The following is a 25,006-nucleotide window of genomic DNA, read 5'->3' as shown; positions in this document are numbered from 1 at the left end:
AACTGCTCTCTCGTAAGCCCCTTCAGGGTAAAAAACAAATACTTATCTTTCCTTTCATGACATTCTCCTTAAAAATGAACAGCTGCCCTATCTTCCTTCAAGAAAAACTGATCTCAAACAATACGAAGAATTGAACGTTTGTCAGAGGGTGTCCTCTCCAATTCTGGAAGGGCAGAGGCTGAGGAGAGAAGCGAGGGCAAGACTGAGGCGGGGCTTGAAACCCAAACCTGGAAAAGCGTGTGTGAGGGCATATTCCTGGTGCCCCATCAGGAGACACAGCCAGGTGGCAGCAGGACAAGTTGAAGGGGCTGTGCTGACTTGAACTGAGTTTCCTGGGTACGGAGAGGACACTCTACCACCACAAGATCCTTCCCTCTCCCTTTTCTGGGTGCCAGCCATGTAAACACGTGGCCAAGGAAGTATCACACTCTTCGCACATAGTTTTCGGATGGACGGACAAATGGATCGATGGATGCCATGACCAGACAAATGAAGAAAGAAACAGCGGAATGAACAGCATACTTCTCCATGCGCATCAAAGCCATCCATTCAGAATTAATATTCTACTTGCGAAAAACAGTCAGCAAAGTTGCTCCCAGCTGATTTCCCCACACTGCACACAAATGTTGCCCAGCTCACCAGAGACCTCAACAGCATACTATATAAAATCTGGGTAGTGATAATCCTCCCAGACTCTTTACCACACCAAGGCAATTAGAACAATTAATAGCAAGTAGAATTCATCGATTTGAAAGTAAATTACCACAATTGGGTATCTGCAGGTTTGCCAGGGGAATATTCTTGCTGCTTTCATTTAGGCAGTACAAATCCTGAGTTTCTGGGCTGGATTTAGTCTCCTGAAGAGTCTTGATCCACATAATGTCACAGGAGCATGTAAATGGATTGCCCACCAAGATCCTACATAGAACAAAAATGACACCTGATCAGGCTTCTCTTTGTCAGTGTTCACAACGCTAGCGATTACAAAGTGCTGCGACATTATGAGTTCTTTCTGGCCAGCAATCTTCGGGAGTCATACCCACCTTTACGGTTTCGCAATCCTTATTCATTCCTTTATCTAATACTTACTGATCTTCTGCTAGGTGCAAACACCACCATGGGCTCCAAAGGAGGCAAAGTGATGCAAGACCTTTCAGAATCATAGGGAAACAAGACAGGAACAGGCAGAACTATAGTAGAGGCTAGAAGAGGATATGTCTCATAGAATGGGGGAAAATCAGATGCCGTAACCAATTTGCCACGGCCATTATACAGCAATTAAGATCTTTAGTGAGGATGCCAATCGTTAAGTTGTCAGGAACGCTAACATACTTATTCCTGACCAGGCTAGAGATTCCAGTGTGTTCATTTAATAAGCTCAAACCACAGTGGAGAGCAGAGTGATTTCATCTGACTTTACAATAAGCCTATAAATACAAAGTTAAGGCTGAGACGTGAGGGCCAGTAAGGCGGCACTTCCAGCTTTCTGATGGGGCGACCACCGTTCAGTGGGGCGGATGCAAGAAAGTTGGAGTAAATGTGAATGAGAGAGCCTGGAGGGGAATTCTGAGACCTCCTCCACACACACATACACACACACACACACACACACACACAAACACACCCCAAGTTCAGGGTTTCTGCGAGCAAGGGCAAGTGAGCTCCAGATGGAGCCACTCAGCCCACTGCGGGAGGGTCTGCGAAGAGCAAGCCACCCATCCGCCTAGCTGCCTGGGCTCCCGTGGCCTGCGCCTGGTAACGGAGGAAGTAGTCAAGAGGAAAATAAAAACCACAAGAAAAAAAAATCTTTAAATGCTTATTTATAATACTCAGTGGCCTATTTAAGATGAATTCCATTTATGGTAATGAGCCTTTAAATGAGGCCATTTACAATCGTTACATAGGCTCTGCCTGGCATTAACCACAATACTTAAGATTTCCTTGAGGACAGGACCTGGGCTTTGCAGCATCATTTACTCCTGTGGTTTTTCTGGTTGGGTTCGAAGAATCTCAGGGATCCCCCGAGACTCTTCCAGGAGTCTCTTTGGGGAAAATGTGGTCATGGCAGCCTCGTTTAATGTGTGTCTGCTTGATCGCCTCTCAGTATCCCTCCAGCAGATACAGAATCGAAGGCAGAAGAGATCCACAGGGCCTCGACTCCAACTAGAATATGGGGTTTCCTGGCCTTCTAAGTACATGAAAAACTAAAGAATCTCCCAAAAACGAAGGCATGACCGCACCCACAGAAGGGATAAAGGAGCGAGGGGTCTTCGGCTGTGGCCATAGCCATGTCCGCAGGAGCACACCACGCTGGCAGACAGCTGGCTCCTTTCTGAAGGTCACGGGCAAACCCGTCTTCCAGTGACTACCACGGCACCTGACACTGGCGCGTTTACGCTCCTAGCTCTCCACTAGACCGCAGAGTCCTGGAACACAGGCACTGTTCTCGGTACGTCCCCACAGCCTGATGAGTGAGTCTGATTCGCAACCAGGCCCACACTGAACGTGTGTGGAGTGACTTGATTAAATCTGCTGCTGGGAGAAAACGGAAGCCTTTGGATCTGGAGTTAGAACTCTGAATTCTGACCCATCAAGGTCACGTTCCACAGTGATGCTCAAAAGGGTCACACAGGGCGCCTCTCATTCTGTTTCATATTTCCTCAAATCTTACCTGTCCACTGCGGGTTAGAAAGCTACCACTTCAAGACCAGGGAATTCAGTGTAGTCCGAAATGACTGCCCATCGCCCACACCTGGCACCAGGCAACTCTCATTACAACCTACTGACTCATCTCTCCACTAATGGCATCTTCTCATCTGCACATGTGCCTTGCGAGCAGGCGTGGACCCTCCAACCCAGGCAATATATACAGTGAGAGCAAAAGCTACATCCTGGTATTCAAAGACCTTGCCCGTCTGGGCCTCTGCTGACATGCAAAGCTTCCGCTTTGGGGTTCTTTGGGCAACTTACTATAGGAATATCTACAGTTTCTATTTGCTTCGTGGGGCCAGCGCAAGAATTGAGCACACCCGGAAACGCTGGCTATCAGTCACTAACACATGGCAATCTTTTTTCCTATCATTTTGCAGCAAAGCACATTAGAGCATAAGGATAAATCCTGAGTGCAGGGGCAGACCCAGAAGAAAATCTCACAAGGACGGGCAGGGAGGGAGAGGGATGACCTCTCCTCCAACATCCATCAAGCACCAGCAGGCACCAGGGAGTTCTGCCCATGGGTATTTCCTCTTTGACTGGCTCTGCCTTCCATGAGGGCCTGGACATCACCAACGCTATGAGACATGTCACCCTTGTAACGCAAAGCACCCCCCCCCATCTTTTTCCACTTTCACTCCTTTAGAAAACAAATCTTTATGTAAAAACTACATTTAAACTCATCCTAAATGATACCTCACTGTTGAGATTTCTGGTTTTTGGTTACTGAATCAGGTTTATATGAGGGGATAAAAAAACAAGTGGAAAATAACCAAGAAGTCATTTTTTAAGAGTTTTGATATAAAAATAGATCTGCACATCACTCATTAAAAAAAAAATAAATACTTAATGACTCTTTCCTCTGAAACTGTTTCCCCGAATGCCACACAAGGATCATTACTTACAGCTCAGACAAGTCAAGGTGACGAAAATGTTTCCTAGACAAGCTCGTCAGTTTGTTTCGAGTAAAGTTGCTGAAAGAAACCAAAAACATTAAATGTGAATTTAAAAATGTGACATCTCAAGAAGAGTGTATGCAAATAGAGATATTTTTTCAAAATATGGTTTTATTTGATCATGGTTCATGCCTTCCTTCGACCATCATCTCTTTCTTGCATCTGGAGTAACAACTTAGTTTTTCGTGCCTCTGCTAAAATTCTTGTCCAGAGGGTAGGGGGAGAGGTGAGCATAATTTCCAAAAAGTCTATTTTTCATCTCTTTCTTAACCAAAGGTTTATTTTTCTTATGTTGATTCAGAGCCAAATTATATACCTCCTAGATCTCTGAACTCTGAACATTTAACAGAAAGAATTTAATCTAATTTAAAATCATAAAACTCACTAGGGGAAAAGATGGCTTAAAACTAAACAGCATTGGGCGCCTGGGTGGCTCAGTGGGTTAAGCCGCTGCCTTCGGCTCAGGTCATGATCTCAGGGTCCTGGGATCAAGTCCCGCATCTGGCTCTCTGCTCGACAGGGAGCCTGCTTCCTCCTCTCTCTCTCTGCCTGTCTCTCTGCCTACTTGTGATCTCTCTCTGTCAAATAAATAAAATCTTTAGGAAAAAAAACTAAACAGCATTATGAGTATTTTGAAATTACATGACACATAAAACTCTGAATATAAACTGAACTTAATGCATCCTTATAGGAAAGAACACACCCACTGATTGATAACTCGGGTAGGCATTGTCCGTATGTGACTTCTAAATAACCGAAGGTCACGTGACAAGGGCAAGAACAACAAAATATCAAAAAACAAGGAATACGTCAGATTTCATCTGAAACTATTCTAGCAACATATCATCTTATGATCTAGACCCACCAGTGGCTTTGGGGCACCTGGGTGGCTTAACCAGTTAAGTATCTGCCTTTGGCTCAGGGGGTGATCTCAGGGTCCTGGGATTGAGTCCTGCATCAGCCTCTCTGCTCCAAGGGGAATCTGCTCCTCCATCTCCCTGCCCCTCCCCATGCAAATGCTCACTGGTTCTGTCAAGTAAATAAATAAAATCTTAAAAAAATAATAATCTGGGGGCACCTGGGTGGCTCAGTGGGTTAAGTCTCTGCCTTTGACTCAGGTCATGATCTCAGAGTCCTGGGATCAAGCTCCGCATCGGGCTCTCTGTCAGTGGGGAGCCTGCTTCCTCCTCTCTCTCTGCCTGCCTCTCTGCCTACTTGTCATCTCTGTTAAATAAATGAGTAAAATCTTTTTTAAAAAAATCTGGACCAACCAGATGGTGAAAAGTCAAAGAAAGCAAGTCATATTTGTGATTGAAAAAATACCAATGAACCTACTGACGTGTTCTGAATACCTAGTTTTGTTCAATGGGCAGGAGTTTCCATTTCTGATGATCCGGGCTGTAAGGCCCTGAGTTGGAAAATTCAGAGCCCTAATTCCGGCAGCTAACTTGTTCCGTGAATGTTTTTACTGGTTGAATTTATTCAAAAAGTGTCCAATGCTTGGGCCTCTAGACACGTGTTTAATAACTAGCAGGAATGTAAAACAAACATCAACTTGGACAGAAACCGCCAAGCCCTCAACAAATGGCACTGAGCCTTTCGCGATCTGTTTCCTGTTCAGGAAGCAAAGTGCTGGGTGGAGAGGAAAGAGCCAGAGGGTCCCTGCCCCTTCCCTGAGGCTAGTCTTCTGTGTCAGCCCAGCAAACTCTTGGGTTGCTCAGACATCCCACTATGTCTGACCAGTCACCCTCGGGGAGGGGTTTGAACCCAGGAGCTAATGTAGAAGCAGAGGCTGGTCATATGATGCATACAGAAACTGCTGTTCCAGGGTCCCCCAGTTCGAGACTGCGTGTGTCCTCACCCTGCCTCCTTCTTTGGAGAGTCCCACTCACCCAAACCCCTACCTACACAAGTGGTTCCTCTTCCTTTGATGCTTACTTCTGCTGTCTTTACACCGAGCATAAAGTGCTCACCCACATGAAAAAATAATCCACTGGGAAGTTGTAAAATGTGCCCACATACATCTTTTTTCTTTTGGAACGTGACTTAAGAATGAGTTTCAGGGGCGTCTGGATGGCTCAGTGGGTTAAGCCTCTGCCTTCAGCTTAGGTCATGATCTCAGGGTCCTGCTCAGTGGGGAGCCTGCTTTCCTCTCTCTCTCTCTGCCTGCTTCTCTGCCTACTTGTGATCTCTGTCAAATAAATAAATAAAATATTTTTTAAAGAATGAGTTTCACTGGAGTATCACACATTGAAAAGTCATTCTGCCTGTGTTCTCCAGGTATCTTCAGAAACTGCCACCCTCTGAAGGAAACACAAACAAAACCAGGACTCTTCCTCCCAAGAAGAACCAGGAGAGAGCAGGCAAACAAGGAGGACCCTCCGGTCAAGGTCTCAGTCAGCGACAAAGCCCCCCGTCGGCACCGGCAGCAGCTGGCCCTCTCGGGCTGCCAGCCGCATGGCCCAGAGTGGGGTCACATGCCAAAGAACAAGATGAGTTTTATGAACCATACTTATTATCGGGGACAAAAGCCAAAAAGGAGGAGGAGAGGAGGAGGAAAAATCAACAATCCTCTTACTGTTTGATGACAGAACTTTGCAAAGGAACTAATTAGCACTTCGGCAAAGTCCCTGGAAAATACAAACACTGGCTTTTCTCACAACCCCTGGGTTCTCAGACACCGGGGAGGAATTGAAGGCATCAAGAAATAAACTCAGTGACCAGTCACAGGGGCGGCGGACAGTCCCCACACGATGCAGAATATGCCCAGGGCAGAGGGAGTGGTGGTGAGACAGGATCCGATCCGAATCTCCCTAAAACCCAAAGTGAAATACCGCTATGCAAACACTGTTATATCGATGGGGAGCTATAATCAGGATATCAGAGATATATAATCAGAGATAATCAGGATATCAGGATACCCACCCCCTAGCCCCCCAAAAAGGGAAGAGAAACAGTTTCTAATGCACATTTCTTCTTCCACACCCTGGTCTCCGCAGTGTTGACACCCAAGAGGACTGCAGAAACTCAGAAAAACCAGCCAGCGCCCGAGTCCTCAGTCCTTAGCGGAGGTCGGGACTCAGGTCTGCAAAAGCAAACACTTGATTTGCAGCCTCCTCCATCCCTGCCATTCTCAAAGCCAACTGCTTAATTTAATTAAATTCCGGTGATGAGGAGCCTCTGTCATCCATGAACACTGTATATGAAGTTTACGGGCATTACTGACTGTCTGAATATTGTCTAACTTCATTCTGTCTTAATATTTGATCACGCCTCTATGTCAATAGAGTTTTTGTTGCTTGACCAATGACCTGGCTTCCCGGCCACTGCCTTTTAAAGAAACCATCTAAGATATGTTCATCTCTTCGGTTTTCCACTCTCAAATGACACCTCTTTGGGAGACAGGGATAGCTAGTTGGTTTTATAGAAGTGGTTGACAGAACACAGAATGCCATTAAAATTATTCTTCCCTATATCACCCTGAAAAAATACACGAGCGGCTCTGGTGTTCCTATAAATGGCATGTAACAGGGAGCAAGGGGAAGCATGAAGAGGTAGAGTAAGCCCTCTTATGAATAAGTCCCCTTATAAATAAATACATTTATTACTAAAATGACAATTAACCATAGCCCACTGTACATATCACATCGTTAGGGGAAGTGATGGGGTAAAATAGCCCATAAAATGGGGTCGGGAGAGTAATTCAAGTGGAATGTTAGCCGTAATGAAAATACCAGAACTTAACCACCGAGGTCATTAATTACATTTAAGCGATGGCTTTAGAGCATTTTGACTTTTTTTTTTTTTCTCTCTGACTTCTGTCTTGTTCGTGCCCTCAAGACCCACACAGACATCAAATCTGTGCAGGCAAAGCAACCACAGAGATGAGGCCAGAAAAGCATTTAAATGAAATGCATGAATCAAGCTCTGTGAGGTTTTATCACAATTTTGCTGAATGTTTTGTATCCTTATTCTACAGACGTCATTTTTAAACAGATTTCATCATTAGTGCCGCCTAAATAAAATACAAACTCATGAAACTAGCTTTAGGAAGTTCAGGTTTTTCATAAAATCAACAAATCTACATACAGTGTACAAGCGACTTGCTCCAAGACAGTGATTTCTTTTATGACTGGCACAGAAATCATCTGGGGAGCTTTTCTCCCCAAGAAAAGAAAAAGGATAAATATTATAAGAAGGGCCGGTTATCTAATTACACGGATGGTATAGATTTTATTTCCTGTGAAGAGCTCGGCCAGGGCTGGGCCCTGGAATCATAACTCTGTCACTTTCCATGTGGGGACCCAAGCAAATCCTTGAACTTCCTCAGTCCGGTTTTATGTCCATGAAATGGGAACCAAAAAAGTCTTTTCCTGCCAACTGTCGGAAAATTCAAGTGAGATAACGTGGTAGAGAGTCCTACAGGTACACTGCAGAGGAGGAGACAGAAAAGCATCATTACGGAGAATCTGCAAGGCACCCAAAGGCCAACGACTGCAGGCAACATGTCCACACTGAACACTTGGGGCTTGGGGAACACCAGTCGGAGCTGAGGGCCAGGCGAGCTGCTGTTGAATGAAGAAACCTCTCAGGAATGAAGAAACCTCTCAGGAATGAAGAAACCTCTTGGACGACAGGCCATCACCTGACAGGATGTAGCAGCAAACACACCGAGAAATCCCACAATCCGTATTTCCAACTGACTTTAGTTGACAAAGCATCAGTGTGACGTGGGGGCCAACACTTGCTATCTTACAATCATCTGAACCTCGGGCAGGTCCCATGATTGATTTTTCTCCACTTTTATCAATCATGACAGATGATTTCTCATGTGAGAAAATGAACTTTGAAAAGCGAATCTACGGGGACAGGGGGACACTTTGGTGATTTTTAGTTCCCTAAAAAGGCCATGGCTAAGTCAGTTTCTTTTAATTCCACTAGTTTGATGTCTTCCAGGGAACATGTCATGGTTCCAAGGAAAAGAATCAAGGACCGTGTACCAGGACATAGTTTTCACATCAGACTCTGCTGTTGGCCTGTTGCTCCATCCAAGATGGAAATGGCCCAGAAATCCATGAAAGGGAATACACAGTCTGTTCTAAGTGCCCCTCTGAAAGCTATTCAAAAACCAAAGCTAACATGTCTCAGCTATTGTCACATGTATGCTAACTTAAAAAAAAAAAAAAAGAAAGAAAGAAAGAAAAAAAATGGAGTTTGAGTCTTGGAAAAAAAGGAAGAGAGGGGGAAAATATTGAATAGTTAGGGACCCAGGAAGCAAAAGAATCAACCTTTACTTACATGTGCTGTAAGTTGCTGTTTTTCAGAAAGGCTTTATGAGCCACAAATTTTAATCCGGAATCTACGATTGTCCTAAGAAAAAACATAAAATTGCATGTACATTAGAATGAGCTGGTAAATGCCTGCTTGACTATAACAGAGCCTAAGAGAAAGTTCTGAAATAAGGTACGCTAGTCCTGAGTACTTACAGATTTTTCAGTCCTGCATAAGCTTCAACATCATCTTCGTTGATGATTTCCAACCTTTTCTGATTGGCAATGTAGCTGCAAAAAGTGCAGAGAGTGAAAACCAGTGACTCAGAAGCCAGACAGTACATGAGAAGAATGGGTAGCTTCCATCCTGCCTCACCAGGGCAGCGAGCCCTCCCTACCCACCCTAGCCCCACCTGTTTCCTTAAAATACAGAAAAGGGAGGGGGGGATGGAATGTGACTGGGAAGAAACCATGACTGAGCCGGTTTCAAGGTCAACGACAGGTTCACCAAGTTTCATTTTTTTCCTAGATCCTGTTATCACTTCGAACTAACAAATTCAGTCTGCCTCCCTCTTCAAGGTATCCCCTGTGTAGAGAGGGGAAAATAACCTAGAAATGCATCCACTACCTCTCAAAAGTGTTCCTCCTTATGGTGATGGTCACAGGGATGCTGGCATCGTCACACGCAAGACAGATCACATCTTTCTCCGCATGCCATGATAACCGGTCACTGCTTCTTTCTACCTCTTAAAACACTGAAGCCAATTCTCTCCTTTCTCTCCCTCCTCCACTCCCTCTTTTCCTGTCCCAGGATCCCCTTTTCCTGCTCCCGTCATGTCAGCACTCCTACCAATACCCCCTTTCAGGAACCACATTCACAAAGGCAATGTGGTCCTAGAGTACTCTGTAGGAACCCTCCTCTTCCCCACCCACCAGCCCCTCAGATACAGAAGGAAAATGGTGACTGACAGGACAGAGGATTCCATCCCCTTGATCATGATGACTGGCTAGGGATGTTCATGTGGCCTCAACCAGACCAATGAATATTTTCCCTAAAATCGAATAGATGATGCTCAGACAGAGAAAGACTTTTTCCCTGGGATCCTAGTTGAAAGGTTATACAGGCCCAGGGCCTCCATGAGAAATTTCTCTGCCACCATGAAAGAGACCATGTAACAACAGTCAGCACACAGAAGGAAAAAGAGCTATGAGATATAATAAGAGAGAGGACCTGAAAAATGCCACTTGAGCCCTTGGATCTAGGTGTCTCTGAGGTTAAATGTCACTAATGGAAGTTTGATCTGAATTTCTGTCACTTCCAACCAATAAAATCCCTAGTAATACAAACGCAAAGCTATTAAACCTACCACTGGAATTTCCTTGTGCGACAGTTATTCGAGTCCTGGCTATTCATTTTTCCTAGGTCATAACCTCTTTGAAGACAGCTGAATCCTGGTCTATAATTCTTAATATCACCACAGCATCTAGCAAAGTACCCTGCACACGGTAGGTATTCAAAAGGTAGATTGATGAATGGATGGGTGAGAGGGTGGCAGGGTGGACAGATGGATGGATGGATGGACGGACAGACACATCCATGAATGGGCAACAGCTGGGGTTCCAAAGGCACCATAAGAAGCTGTGTCAGGATGGGTCTTCCCCTTTCTTTAAAAAAAAAAAAAATTAAGATATGTAACATATTACCATGAAGACATTGAAAGCAAATACGCAGGCCTGCTCTTAACCACCATGAGTTAAATGAAAAACAGTAACTAGCGGGGGAGAAAATCCAGCATCCATGGGTCCCTTCTTCTACACAATCCAGAAAAGGAAAAATAGATGTTAAGATATATGATAAGAGGTGGGGCACCCATTTTTAGAAAATACATTTTAGAAATCAGGTAAAATAAGGAAATGGTCTGAGATAGCAAAATCACACCAAAGAAAAATAATTTTCAAAGGATCTCCATAAACATTGTTCTCTGTTTCATTGGGGGGAAAAAAAAAAAAAGCAACCTCTAAGATAGAAGGAGGCATCTTCTGCTCAAAGGTCTTGGTTCTCCCTGATCTCCAGGGTCTGGATAGATGCACAGAAAGGATTCACTCCCTGCTCTCTTTCTACTACACTGGAAGGAAACACTTTTAAGACTCCAACCTAGTGCTCAAACAATTTTCAATATCAAGATTTTTTATGAAATATTTCTAAATCATGACACTTCAGATTATTTAAATTATTCCACTATATTTTCAATACAGACCATAAGGAACTCCCTCTTCTCAATTATCTCCCAATAAGAACTTCATTCCAGAGACCCCCTAAATAGTAATCCTTTTTTTCATGTAACTGGCAGCAAAAGGGGCAGATAGCGAGGGCATGGTTTCCTTTGCAGTCACAGCCAGGACTTCCAGAGAAGCCTGTTCTTGCCTTATAGCTGAGCTAGCATGGTACCTGTCACTGTTCTGAAATCATCTAAGAGTTTTTCAGATCTCTTGGTGAGGCCACCACTGTGTCCTCCATGCTTATGGCAGGGGCCTGATACTCAACACGTTCTTAGTCAACATCTGTGACACAGAGCATTTATCTTTAACTTTTCTATTAGTTATTGATGGCTTTTGCTTTTTTTAATTTCATTTTTCATCAGATTTTTAATTGATAAACTCCCCGGTTGTATTCATGAAAAACAATGAGCTCACATAAATTAAAATGGAGGACGCAGAAGAATGAAAAGGGCAGAGATATCAACAGGGTGAGCAATCAGGCTCAAAATCACAGGCTTAATTCTAAGCTTTCTAGTTACCGAAACCCTAGAAAAGAAGGAAAAGGAGATAAGTTTCATCAGTGGTAAATTCACAGTATTCACGAGATGAAAATATGTCAGACGTTAGGCAAACACTAACAGTTCTTAGATCTAAGACCAGACAGGAGATTGTATGGAAAACCATCAAAAGAACCATGTGAAATTATGAAAAATGGTCACCAGAGAGTACTCTTCCACTGTGGAGGCAGGAATACTCTGGATAAATCGTGAAGGTTTCTCCTAGTTAGAATGGAAAAACTAACAGAAGAGCTGGATTAAAAGGTGGGTAAGTGCCCTCCAGAAGACAAGAACTGCCCTTCGTAAGTTACCATCTGCAGACATACCCACAACACAGCTGCCCGCTATAAACTGCTCATCGATTCTACTCCGATGGCCAAGAAATTTCCCTGAGCTACCTCGAACTGAGGAACCACAGGGTTAGAATGGAAACCAGTACAGGTAATAATAAACAATCCACAGAAGGGAAACCTCAGTAGCCAAGAAACAGAAGAAAAACTGCTCACCCCACAAGAAATCCAAAATGCAAATTACAGGCTGACAATATAGGGGCGCCTGGGTGGCTCAGTCTGTTAAGCGTCTGCCTTCCGCTCAGGTCCAGCGTTCTGGGATCAAGTCCCACATCAGGCTCCCTATTCAGTGGGATGGTGAGTCAGCTTCTCCCTCTTCCTCTCTCCCTGCTTGTGCTCTTTCTTGCTCACTCTCTCTCAAACAAATAGAATCTTTTAAAAATATTTAGAAAAATGGGGCGCCTGAGTGGCTCAGTGGGTTAAGCCACTGCCTTCGGCTCAGGTCATGATCCCAGCCAGGGTCCTGGGATCGAGCCCCGAGTCGGGCTCTCTGCTCAGTGGGGAGCCTGCTTCCCTCTCTCTCTCTGCCTGCCTCTCTGCCTTCTTGTGATCTCTGTCAAGTAAATAAATAAAATATTTTAAAAAAATAAAAAAAAATATTTAGAAAAATAAAGTCTGACCATATAAAGCATTTGCAAGGATGTGGGGATTTCTCCTACATTGTTGGAGAGAGTGTAATTTGGTACAATCACTTTGAAGAGCAGTTCGTCCTGGAAAATGATACATCAGCACACTTTACAATGCAGTAATCCCATATCTGGGTATTTACCTGAGCAAAATTCTTACACACACACACACACACACACACACACACACACACACACACAAGAATATTCACTGTAATACAGTCAGAATTCAAAGTCAGAAACCACCCAGGTGTCCATCAATTAAAAAACAGAGGGGGTGTCTGGCTGGCTCAGTTAGAAAAGCATGGCAGTTCTTGATCTTGGGGTCATAAGTTCAAGATTAGCTATATAAATAAAAAACCTGGGGGGGGGGGGAGAAAGAAACAGGAAACAACCAGAGGGGAAGTGGGAGGGTGATGAGGGCAATAGCTGATGGGGATTAAGGAGTTCACCTGTCGTGATACACTGGTGATACATGGAAATGTTGAACCATATGTTGCACACGTGAAATTAATAGTACACTGTATGTTAACAATACTAGAATTAAAGTTTTTTTTAAAAATTTAAAAAGAAACAGAAAAAAAAGGTGTAAAGTTGAGCCAGATCTTGTATTTGAGTAGGAAGATCATCACGCTGAGTGAGAAGGCTTCATAAGCAAAATTGCACGCTGATATGTACATATGATATATCATGATTTATGTGAACTTTAAAAAATACACAGAAAACAACACTGCATAATGCTCACAGTCAAGGGTATTTGTAAAACATAAAAAGAAGACTGCAGGAAGCCCACCTGGGGAAAGGAGGATGCGTCTAACTATTTATTTTACTAAACTAGAAAACTATTTCTTATTAAAAGAGAAAAGACTTGTAACAAAAAAAGACAAAACGCTAGCACTCCAGCTCGGAATGTAAGTACAAGAAGCATTTTTTTTTTTTTTTTTTTGGAAATTTTAAAATTTCTGAAGAAAAAAGAAAGAAGGGGAAAGGGAAGAAGGAAGAAAGGGAAGGAGAGAGGAATGGAAAAAGACAGACAAAGAAAGCCACACAAGTAAAGTGACTGCAGGGACACTGGACCCCAGGGCTTCGGGGTTAGAAGGTGTTCATATACTCCCCAGGCTCAAGGTCATGATTTCCTAGACCACCGAAAAGACAGTCTCCAAAGCCTGCTCCTGGCCCCAGAGCCCAGGGCAGGAACCAGGAGATTAAGGAGCAGGTTGGACTGCCCCCTACTGGTGATTTCCCCGTGCCTCCCGCAGGATATTGACAACACCAGAGGAGGGAGAGAAAGCGGAGGCCAAGATACGCAGCTAGAAGACACGTATCCAGGACAGGCTTTGACTCCAAAGTGTCTTGAAACTCCGAGGGCTCTTGACCGAGTCAAACTTGGCTTAATAAAGCCCAGGGTTTTATTAAAACCAAGAAGTGTTTCGTTTCCCTCAAAGCAGTAGGAAAGCCTGGCATTTTGGGCACAAACCTTCATGATGACCCCTAACTTCTCCGACAAAAACTTAGGCCCCGGGTGTTTTAAGTACAAGACATCAGCCCAGAGCCCATGTGCCAGCACCCTTCTGATAAGGAATCTCATGAATGAGCAGTTTTGGTTCTTCACAGACAACTGTTTCTGCCGCCCTAACCTGCAGGCCCTGACTTCATTCTCTTTTAGGCAAGTCATCAGCCTTTAAATGGTGACATGCAGACACGGTAGGTTTGGGTTTAATTTGGTACTCCTTAAGAATTTCTCTATTTACCTCCTTGACCTCCCAGCCCCTCTGGCCCAACCCTCCATCAGTGATCTGCCTAGAATCATTGCTGGCCTCCAACCCTCGAGGCTGTTTTGCCCAAATATGCCTTCCTTCTTTCTCAAATCTACATAGAGGACCTCATCTTATGAGGGTTATTTTAATAGTTGCTTTTCACTTTTGCTACATACCAGAATCACTGCCTACTGCCTTAAAAGCTGAATCGCATATTTTAAGGGGCTTTTCAATGAATTCACCCAAATCTATTCTGGGACTCTACATTACCTAGAATACTGATTGATTTTGGGGAAACACCAAAAAAGACTTTTTTTCCAATCAGAACATTTTTAGTCCATCAGTTGGCAACCAATTTTTTTTTTCTTTTTGGTTAGCATTTATTGTACTTCTTAACTTTGTACTTAAGAATTAGAGAGAATGTGGAGTGCCTGGGTGACTCTGTTGACTAAGTGTCTGCCTTCAGCCCAGGTCATGATCTTAGGGTCCTGGGATTGAGCCCCACGTCGGGCTCTCTGCTCAGTGGGGAGTCTGCTTCTCTCTCTCATTCTCCCTCCATGCTCTCCTTCTCAATCTCTCTCAAATAAATAAATAAAATATTTTTTAAAACAATTAGGGAGAATGAAGGTTCTCTTTGTAACCACAATTGTATTTTTCTCTTAACCTACCTGACCCCCAACTGAGCTGTTAAATTCCTCAGAGGGAAAGGTCTTATTTATCTCACTGCATCTCGCTTCCTAGCATAGAGCTGATGTTCTTGGGATGCCGTTGACTTAAAGCAATCAAACAAATCCACAGGTTCCCCACTTGAGAGTTTTTATTATCCCATTAGAAAGACCAGACATAAACACACATGTGTGATAACAGGAAATAGTCAGGTACAAAGCAAAGAAAGGAAGTAAAGACAGTAGACAGTAACAGAGGAGGACGGAGAGCCAATTTCAAAAGCAAAATTAGTCCAATCTAGAAGCAAATTTAGATTGCAAGCATACAACATATTTAAACCAATGAATTTTTGTAATGATGAAAATTGATCACCCTTAGAAGAGGAGCAATGATTTCCCACTGGCCCCCTCAGTCTCAAGAATGTTAAGACTAGAAATGGCCTGAAAGAGTCTTCAGATACCGGGCACCTGGTTGGCTCAGCGGGTTAAAGCCTCTGCTTTCAGCTCAGGTCCTGATCCCAGGGTCCTGGGATTGAGCCCCACATCGTCTCTGCTCAGTGGGAAGTCTGCTTCCCCACCCCCCCACTGCCTGCTTCTCTGCCAACTTGTGGTCTCTGTCTGTCAGATAAATAAAAACAAAACCTTAAAAAAAAAAAAAAAGAGTCTTCAGATCCAGGGGTCCTTGACTTTGAAGGAGATGTCCTCTGAGGAGGACAGTGGTCACTGCTACAGTATTTGATCAGCAGATAAGAGAAGGGTCCAAGCCAAGGTCCACATGCTGAGAGGACACAATGGAAGGAATTACAACATGTGACTGGGCAGGTCAGGAGGGGCCTACATGGAAGTCAGGGCTTGCAAAGGGACCAGAAAGTTGAAAGGTAAAGAACATGAACATAAGCGAAGTCCATACTATTTGCCATTTGGTTCCAAAGCATCTCCAGTCTCGACTTGACATCCGGGACCTTCATTAAGACATTGTCGGGAGGGTAAAGAATTTCCTCTCCTTATGCTTAACAAAAAGCGTATGGGTGGCTTTTTTGGAAAAGAAGAGAGAAGAGGTAATTTTAGGCAAAATTCACAGAAACATTTCTGAATTACAGGTTCCTGGAAAGGGTAACTCATCCCATTTGAAAAGATTTCACATTGGCTTGAACAGCCCTACCAGATAATTCCGACAGGTAATCTTCCAAAGGAACAAAGAGTGGCTTTAATGCATCTTGTCTTTGTGTGTATTAGCTCAACAGAAGTATTACTCAAAAGTAAAATTTCCCTTTAACTTAGACTTTATTGCCTGAACTGTACTTTGGCAACACATTAGAAAGAAAGGGAAACTGCAGTGAATATTTCTAATGGCCACTCTTCCAAATGGAAACACTTCCTGCTACCCGGGCCACCTTCCCCAGCACCCCCACGCCACTACCAAATAAATAAATAAGCAAGCTAATAAAAGTAGAACTCATACGGCTACATGAGATTACGATATGCACCCAGGCTTACAGCCATGGGGTGAGGCATTTCAGTGCTGATGTGGACGGGAACCTCTCTACCAGAAGATTTCTTTCATAAGGAATAGAATAAGCCTTAAAAACTACTGCCTGTGGTCTCTGGGTTCTACGCAAGGCAGCTTCAGTTTCTCAGCAAAAATGCTGAAAGTTTTGAAAGTCAATCCCAGGTGCAAGCTGTACTTTGATGGACCAAAGCAAGACTCCAGGTAGGAATGTCTCAATCTATGCTTAAACAAATACACCAGTAGACTCATCCGTTCTTAGGAGAGGGTGCATCACCCCAACTGTGAAGACATGAATGCAGAGAAGACCCAGTAAGCATGCTCAGAACTTGAATTCAAACAGCCTCCTAATGCACACTGTGTGGCAAGAACACTTCCAACTGCTTTTTGGCCGTGGGCATAAAGGAACATCAGTAATTCCCTTCAGTGGAGTGCTGTGTGCCAGGCACTGGGGAACCCAGGGATGAAGGGTGCCCTCTGACACAACAATGGTACCAGAAGAACGTTTCCATTGCTTCCACCTTGCAGAAGAGAAAACGGAGGCAGAACCATGCCAGCTCACTACCCCAAGGTCACACAACTTTTCGAACAGGATCTGCACACATGTCTACCGGCCTAGAGAGTCTGAGCTGGGGGCCGCTGTATCACACCACGGGGGCTACGGACATGTAAATCCAGAACCTTTGGTACAGAACATTTCTAAAATGTTACAGGTAATCAAGGCCTAAAAACAAGGGTTGATGGAGAGAAACGAGAACATTTTACAGGAGGCTCTCGTGCATTCTGTGGACATAGAGCTATAACCGGTGATCAATGAGAAATCTGCAGATCTTTTCACAATGCCACGCTCTGGGAACTGCAGTTTCCTAGATGAGCCTGACTACCCCAGGAATCTAGGAATTCAAGTAGCTGGGAAATCATCTTTGGAGTCGTGCAAGGGATACATGCACTCCGCTAGCTTTACCTCTTATGAGCTCTATGACGAGGGGACCAGGGGCAAGTCCCCAGGACTCCACAGCCTCGTCTGTCAGGGTATTGGGGAGATTAGGAGACGGCCCCATGAGGGCATGGGAGGTCCCATATGAGGAACTCCATTAATGCTAGTCATGACCAACGATCAGCAGAGAATGGAGGTTCCAGGGCTGTCCTGGTCACCCCGCAGCTGCCGAGCTTACTCTCAGCCCGCCTCCAGCGCCCACACCCAGGAAAGAGGACATTTAGACTTGATGATGTCTCTGTTCCCTTCAGCACACACATTATAAGAAAACGGCAGCAAACTGGTATGGAATAAAATTACACTCTGGGTTTCTGAGTATTTATATAGCATTTTCCTCTTCTCTCTCAAGAAACAAGGGACACCAAGGAACACCACAATTGATGACAAGAGAAATTGATGATGGAAAAAAAAAAACCTTAAAGTTGACTTTCTATATAAAATATGCCGGTCTTGGGGTGCCTGGATGGCTCAGTGGATTAAAGCCTCTGCCTTCAGCTCAGGTCATAATTCCAGGGTCCTGGAATCGAGCCCCCATTCGGGCTCTCTGCTCCACGGGGAGTCTGCTTCCTCCCCTCTCTCTCTCTGCCTGCCTCTGCCTACTTGTGATCTCTCTCTCTGTGTCAAATAAATAAAAATCTTAAAAAAAAAAATATGCTGGTCTTCTCCCCAGGAAAGGTGAGTTTAATCGGACTTACTAGGATAGCCTTCCACGTAGCCTTATGACTGGACTCCAGCCTACAAATCATGTGACAGGTAAACCTTATAAGCTGACCAGAAGTCACAACAATCACATGAGATCCAGATCGACATCTACTCAACGCAGGGTCCTTACTTTCATTTTATTTTTTTACATTTTTTTCTTAGTCGCCAACTTTCCACATGTGGTCCAGATCGACATCTAGTCTATGTCAGGTCCTTTTATTTTATTTTTTCACATTTTCTTATTAGTCGTCAACTTTCCAAAATTTCACATTTTAGAATTCTGAATTTCCATATCCTTTAAAAAAACAACAACAACCTGAAGGTCCGCCAAACTGGACTAGCATTTCTTCCTGGCAAGGGTCGGGACGAGCTGAGTAACACCGCCCCTGGAGGTTTGGGGCACATTTCCAGCTGGTCCCATTCCTGCTGATCTTGGCTATTTCACTGACCCATGGAAAGATTCTGTGACACCTGACTTAATGCTCCCCTGAGATGTCAACGCTCCAACTATCCTCCTCCACTGATAGGTCATCTCCACACACAGACACCTCTACAGCGAGTCTCGTCAAAAAAAAACGACACAGAGGCCCACAACAAAAATACCTCATTTTTGTTTAAAAAGTCCCTTCTACCTGTCCCAGAAGCTTTACATGCTTCCTCTGTTGTTAAAAACTGAAACTGACAGAAACATAGCCAAGTTTAATTTTATACTTGATAGAGTGGTAAATATAAGCCCCAGGAGAAGCAAGGAATATGGGCTTTTTTTTTTTTTTTTTTCCGACCAAAAAACACACTGTTTTCTTTCCAACTAATTTAATAATCATTGCACAGTTCACGTTAGGTCTCAGAGTGTTCGAGAAGTCACAACCACCTACCATGAGTAAATGGAAAGACAAGTAAAAAAACACTCACTGTGACGGAGTTTCACCATATTAAACGAAGAGCCCCAGGGTGGAAAGGGTCCAACAGTCAACTACTGTCAAGAAAGGGGTTCAAGTTCATAGTCAAGCTAAATTTTTAGTGTGGGTGGGTATTGTCTAATGTCGGTCAGAATGAAACCCCCAGAAACACGAGTCGGCTCACTGGGGGACTGGGGCTGCACTGTGCAGCTAATTCATTGTGGCCTGCCCTCAAGCGGCTGGCTCTCTTGGGGTTGGGAGCACCTCAGGAACCTGAGCAGGCTTTTCTTCTGGCTGGGAAGCCATCTGGTCACACGTGCTTCTAGCAGCTTCTAGACTACACCCACATCTGCTGTGCTCTGTGGAAGGAACTCCAAGGTCTCAATGGAGCATCTGTCCACACTGTGGGGCCATCGGAGGGCTGCTTCCCTGCTGGCCTGGGTCCGTCTGCCAGCACCTTCCTAGCCCATCTGCAGCTGCGGACAGGGTAGCTTCCACCTGGATGAGCACAGAGGCTGGGCTGCTTGGTCTTTGTAAAAGGGTGTCAGCCCCTCCATCTGCTTGTCTGAGTTCCAAAGAGAATGGATCTGGCCTTAACCAGTACCAGAGATTAAAATTTTCCAGGCTCTGGTCAGAGGGGACAACGTCAAATCATCTGCCGTCCAGCTTCTAGTCCAGCAAAGCCTGGTCAGCCAAGGGGACAGCAGACCAAGCTCCCATGTGGCATTGGTTTTATAATGACAGCCCTGGGAGATTAAATTTGGGGGCCACTTTAGCCTCCTTGCAGAATTGATGTCCTTGTCACTTCCCCCAACTGTCACTGGCTTTCTCAGTAAGAAGAAAATGAAATCTCCTTCTGTGTGTTTTACAAAAGCAGCAAATTACATCACTCATTGTCCCTGCAAAAGAAATTCCTTTCAGAACATAGTGCCAGACAAAGCTATGTTCCTGTGGAATTAGTAGGCATTCTCTTTATCAATAATGAGCTTCTCTTTTCACCGCCAGGAAGTTGAGAACAAATGTTGCACTCAGTTACAGCAACTATGTCAACCATTCGAGTTAGTTGGGAGTCCTAGCCCCTTTTTTCACTCCTTATTCCCTCCCTCTCGTTTTTACCTTATTGACCTTCCTGTGTAAAGTAATTATGGCCAGTATTCCAATACTAATGATAAAGTGAATAACCGTGACATTTCTAACATTCATTCAATGCAAATGAAGTGGCCATTATGACCAACAGGCCACGACTACAGAATTACCTGGAGTCATTTTCAAGAAACAGATTAAATAATTTCATCCACCATGTTTTTAGGTTTCAGGGTGATTGTTCACAAAATCTTCCTGCAACTCCAACCCGATGCATAAGTTATCTTGCATTAAAAAAAAAAAATGTCTATTCCTCTTTCCCTGCTATTCTAGGCCAATCAATGTTTCACTTATGCCTAGAGAAGAACTTCCAATGATTAGCCCAGGCCTTAAGAATTCTAAGAAGCGTTCAAGTCAGCACTAATCACAACAGAACACAGTTCTGAAAGCTCTTGGCCTCCAGTCAGGTCAAATCATTCCATACGAAGAGCATTTTTGGAACTAATATTTCTGCTCCAGCTTTAGGACAGATCAAGCACGGCACAGAGAAAAATGAGCATCAGGCACAACGTCAAGAAAAGAGAATGATTCAAGTGGTAAAATTTTAGGATCTCTGTGTGAAGGTCTGTTTTGATTTTGGCACAATTTTTCATCCAACATTTATAGGCCGTGGGAGTAAGGAGAGCGATAGAATGTGAGCAACACTTCCAATTTTATCTTCACTGGTTTCACTTCACATGTTAACCTTTAGTCATTTTTATAGAAGGTTAGAGATTACTTTCTTTGGAGTGAAACTACAAAGATACTGCTGAAAAGGGATCCCAGTCGTAAGTGGTTGTGTAAGGCCACAATACAGAGAAGCTATTTTGCAGAAAGGAAGTGTGAGTGCATCTAAAAATCCTAAACAGATCTCTTACAAAGAATGCATCACAGTTCAAAAGGATGTGTATTTTTGAGGTACCCCTGGTTAGTTAAATTCGCCACAGATCAAAAGTAAAAGTGAGGTTGCCTGGAGCTGCAGGGAGGGGAGTGGAGAGTTGTTCAATGGGTACAGAGTTTCAGTTTTGCAAAATGAAAAGGGTTTTGGAGAGGGAGGGTAGGTGGCACACAAGTGTGAATGAACTTTCGCCCCTGAAATATACTCGTACAAAATGGTTAAGATAGTAAATTTCATGTCATTCCACCACAACGTTTTAAAAGATCTTTCTTTTTAAAGGTTTTACAATTAAAGAGTGAGAGAGACAGTTAAAAGAGAAAATGATGTACAAAGTAACTGATGACCTCCAGACTCCCAGGGAGCTGTTATCAACAGCCTAATAAATAAAATGGACCAGGACTACAGAACAAAACAAAGTTGCAGAACAAAGAGTGTGACCTGAATAATAGCTACAGCAGAGCCTGGACTGCTCAGCGCACCAAGGGTCCATGTCCCACTCGGCGGAGCGTGCCGGGTCCCACATTGGAGAGTCACAGCAAAAGCAAAAGGGCAACAGTTGCACTAAAGGGAGCCAACGCCCTTTACCTCTGTCCTCTTAACCCCAGCGCCTGTCCAGTGCCATGATCCAGGCAGATTCTCTGGCCTTTCCCAGCTCCCTAGCCCCAGGGAGCCTACTGTCCTTCAGAATATAGTCACGAAGACCCACACAAAATAAAAACACCCCAGCTTTATGTTTTAGGTATGAACATTTTACATGTGTCAGCTCATTTTAACTTCACAGAAACCCCATGAGAAAGGTTCTGATTGTCCACTTTGACAGATGGGGAAACGGAGACACAGAGAACTTGAGTAACTCATCCAAAGTCGTGGGGCAGACCAGCACCACGGAGGGGCTCTCCACCCACCAAGCGACCCTACCTGCCAGCCTGCATCCCTCCCTGACACAAAGCCCCGAAGAAAATGACAAATTACATTGTTGACCCTCCTCTGTCTGCCAATGGACATTTTCAGTGATTTCTCAATTCGGGAAAAGAAATGATGAGGAAAGGGACTTTTAGACACAGTTTGCAGAATCCCAGGATCCTCCTAGGGTACCACTAAAAACAAACAAACAAACAAACAAACAAACACACATATATATATTCAGCCATAATAAGCTGATTCTTAAAATATTGCATTCAGATCTAGACCTTTCAGGGGACATTTAAAAATCTGTATGGGAAAAAGAGAAAGGTGGGAGCTGGTAACTACTGACATTGAACAGTCCCCATTCGCTGCTGGGGACAGATCTGGGCTTGGCCAGTCTTTCTGGGTCTGTGATAGCTCAAAGCTGATGATATGGTTGGGCGGCGGGGGGGGGGGGGGGGGGGTGGATCTCCACGCTGTCCTTGCTGGAAACATGGAGCCTTGTTGCTTGACAATCCCTCTGAGGAGAGGGCCACGGCAACGGCAGGAGCAGTCTGGGTACCCTGCCCACCCCCCATGCACATTCCCATGGCATTAGTCCCCTCTATTCCAGAGCCATCCCAGCCCAAAACTACACTGAGGCAGAGGTCAGATCCCCAGGGCAGAGGCCCAGAAGGCATTTTCCTTTGCTCTGGGCAGTGTCCAGGGACATTAGTGGCTCTCTCTCTGGTGGTCCTCCAGCCAAGTTCCTCCAGATGACATAATGAGTCTAGGAGCAGACAGGATGCTCTTACACTTTTCCTGGTTGACTTAGGAGGATTCCAGAATTCCCCACCTAAGAACCCTGAGTCCATTCCCAGAGCTGATACAGGCCTTCTCTGTAAGTCTGTCCTCCCGAGGGTGTAGCCGTGCTATTGTTAGACACACTCCTGGGGACAGCAGTGTGGGGGCTGCTGTCTGTGGTGGTGTGGTGTCTCTCTCATTCTAATTGTGAACCCTTTAACGTACAGGCTAGACTCTCCTCAGAACTTCTAGAGAGGAGGGTGGGGAGTGACCTGACTGGGGACCCCCACTGGTGCCCTTCAACAAGCCGTATAAAATTGGGAGCTGGCCTCAGTCTTGTTACTCAGGACCTAGAAAAATGCCTGGTCGGCAGGACATGTTCAAAAACATATTTGTTGACCGACTCACTGACTGAATAAATGAATGAATTGACCAATCGATCAACACATATATGTATAAACAGTCCACTGCTGTCCTCCAACTCAGCCACCTGTGGGAAAAGGGACTTTGTCAACAGAGTATCTTTTGTCCCCTGAACTGTATAAAACACAATGAAAGGAGAGGAAAGACTTTCTAGGGTAGACTGAGGCAAATAAAAAGCTCAAGAGTGCCCGCAACATGCCAGAAGACACTCTTCATTAGTGAGAGAGAAATTTCACGAAAGAATAAATGAAATGGTAGGTTCACCCCCAGAGGGTCACCATGAGAGCCAATGACTCAACCAGAACTACGACTTTTCTCATGAGACGTAAACATCATGTGTTGGTTCCACAATGCTCATTCCTTTTTAAAAATTTAACTTTCAAAATACACATGGAGTCTAAACTATTTTCATTTGTATGTATATTATGAACATACTGCAGCTCATAAACATAAATAAATGGATGTTATTTATCTCAAGGGGGAATTATCTTTTTGGATTATTCAACACAATCTGTTCACCTATATACTTCCCCACTCTATTTTAAAAGACTCCCAATCTCATATGTCTATCAGTTGTTTTATGATCGGTTTCACAAACAACGATCAAAATTTCGAGATGCCTGATAGTGTTAATTATTATAAATATAAAGGAAGTCCCACGGAACATTCACAGGATCAGCCCAATGCACCTTGATTGCAAAGACACAAAAGTATATGTATCGGATGCTGCGTTCAACTGGATTTGACACACTATCTTTTTTATATTCCTGATGTCTGCAGTACTTTAAGAAAAATGAAGAGCCTCTACAAGCCATTGGAAAAGGAGGATAAATCACATCTGCAACCTCACACCAGAATCACTTTGTAAGTGAAGCACTATAAAGGCCGTCACAGGGAAAACTGTAACTGAGCCACAGGGATAGCCATTCTCAGCTCTTACACAACAGAAAAACCACAGATCTTTCTCATTAGACCTATTTGTTTGCTGGAGATCAGATGTCCCTAGAATGATTCTTTTCCCCCGGATCTGCCTCTGGTATTGAGTTGGCCTGTTGTGCCCCTTTCGTCATCTGCTTGCCCTCAGCCTCCCATTTCTTCTCTGTCCCTCCTTCCTCCTGTTGGATACACAAGATGCCTGCCCCAGCAAAGCTTCGTCTTTCTTCCTTTCCAGCTATAACTACACTATGTCTCTACAGTAAACTGATTTTTTTTTTTTTTTTTTTTTTTTACTGTGCATGAATCAGCGTTGTGGTATTTAATTCCATAAAGGTTACTTATTCCAACAAACATCTTAACCCGATGTCTAAAAAGTCATGGCTAGAAATCTCCCTAACTGACAGCCCAAAGGACAGCTAGTACGTGCTCTCACTCGGAAATCTCAATGATAGATGTGTAGGGGAGTGCACGCACGCACGTCTATACGTCCACGTGTCCGTGTACGAGGCAGAGATCTAGGGCACTGAGCTGGGTGCTGGGGAAGAGTGTGACCAAGATGCACGTGGTCCTCACCTTCATGTCACTTATGTCCTCGTGGTGTGTACTGATTGGAAGCCAGGCATGCATTTATGTCGCTAAGTGACCTGTTCCGGAGTTGGGAGAGGGCACAGGGTGGGGACA

The 25,006-nt window shown here is 44.2% G+C and overlaps 1 protein-coding gene across 5 annotated transcripts in view; it reads right to left on the bottom strand.

The window, feature by feature from the left end:
* The window catches only part of NTRK2 (neurotrophic receptor tyrosine kinase 2), a 327,279-nt gene that overhangs the window by 288,899 nt on the left and 13,374 nt on the right, over positions 1 to 25,006 (bottom strand). For all 5 annotated transcript variants that reach the window (XM_082695217.1, XM_082695218.1, XM_082695219.1 and 2 more), the window contains exons 5-8: positions 9,155 to 9,229; positions 8,967 to 9,038; positions 3,618 to 3,686; positions 764 to 918 (exon numbers count right to left, since the gene is read on the bottom strand). In XM_082695217.1, coding sequence (XP_082551343.1) covers positions 764 to 918; positions 3,618 to 3,686; positions 8,967 to 9,038; positions 9,155 to 9,229 — 371 coding nt within the window. The remainder of the gene's footprint in view (positions 1 to 763; positions 919 to 3,617; positions 3,687 to 8,966; positions 9,039 to 9,154; positions 9,230 to 25,006) is intronic.

This window comes from Mustela nivalis (assembly GCF_964662115.1).
Source record: "Mustela nivalis genome assembly, chromosome: 13".
Lineage (NCBI taxonomy): Eukaryota > Metazoa > Chordata > Mammalia > Carnivora > Mustelidae > Mustela > Mustela nivalis.
Note: the sequence above shows the minus strand (reverse complement) of the source record. Positions and strands in the feature narration are given on the sequence as shown.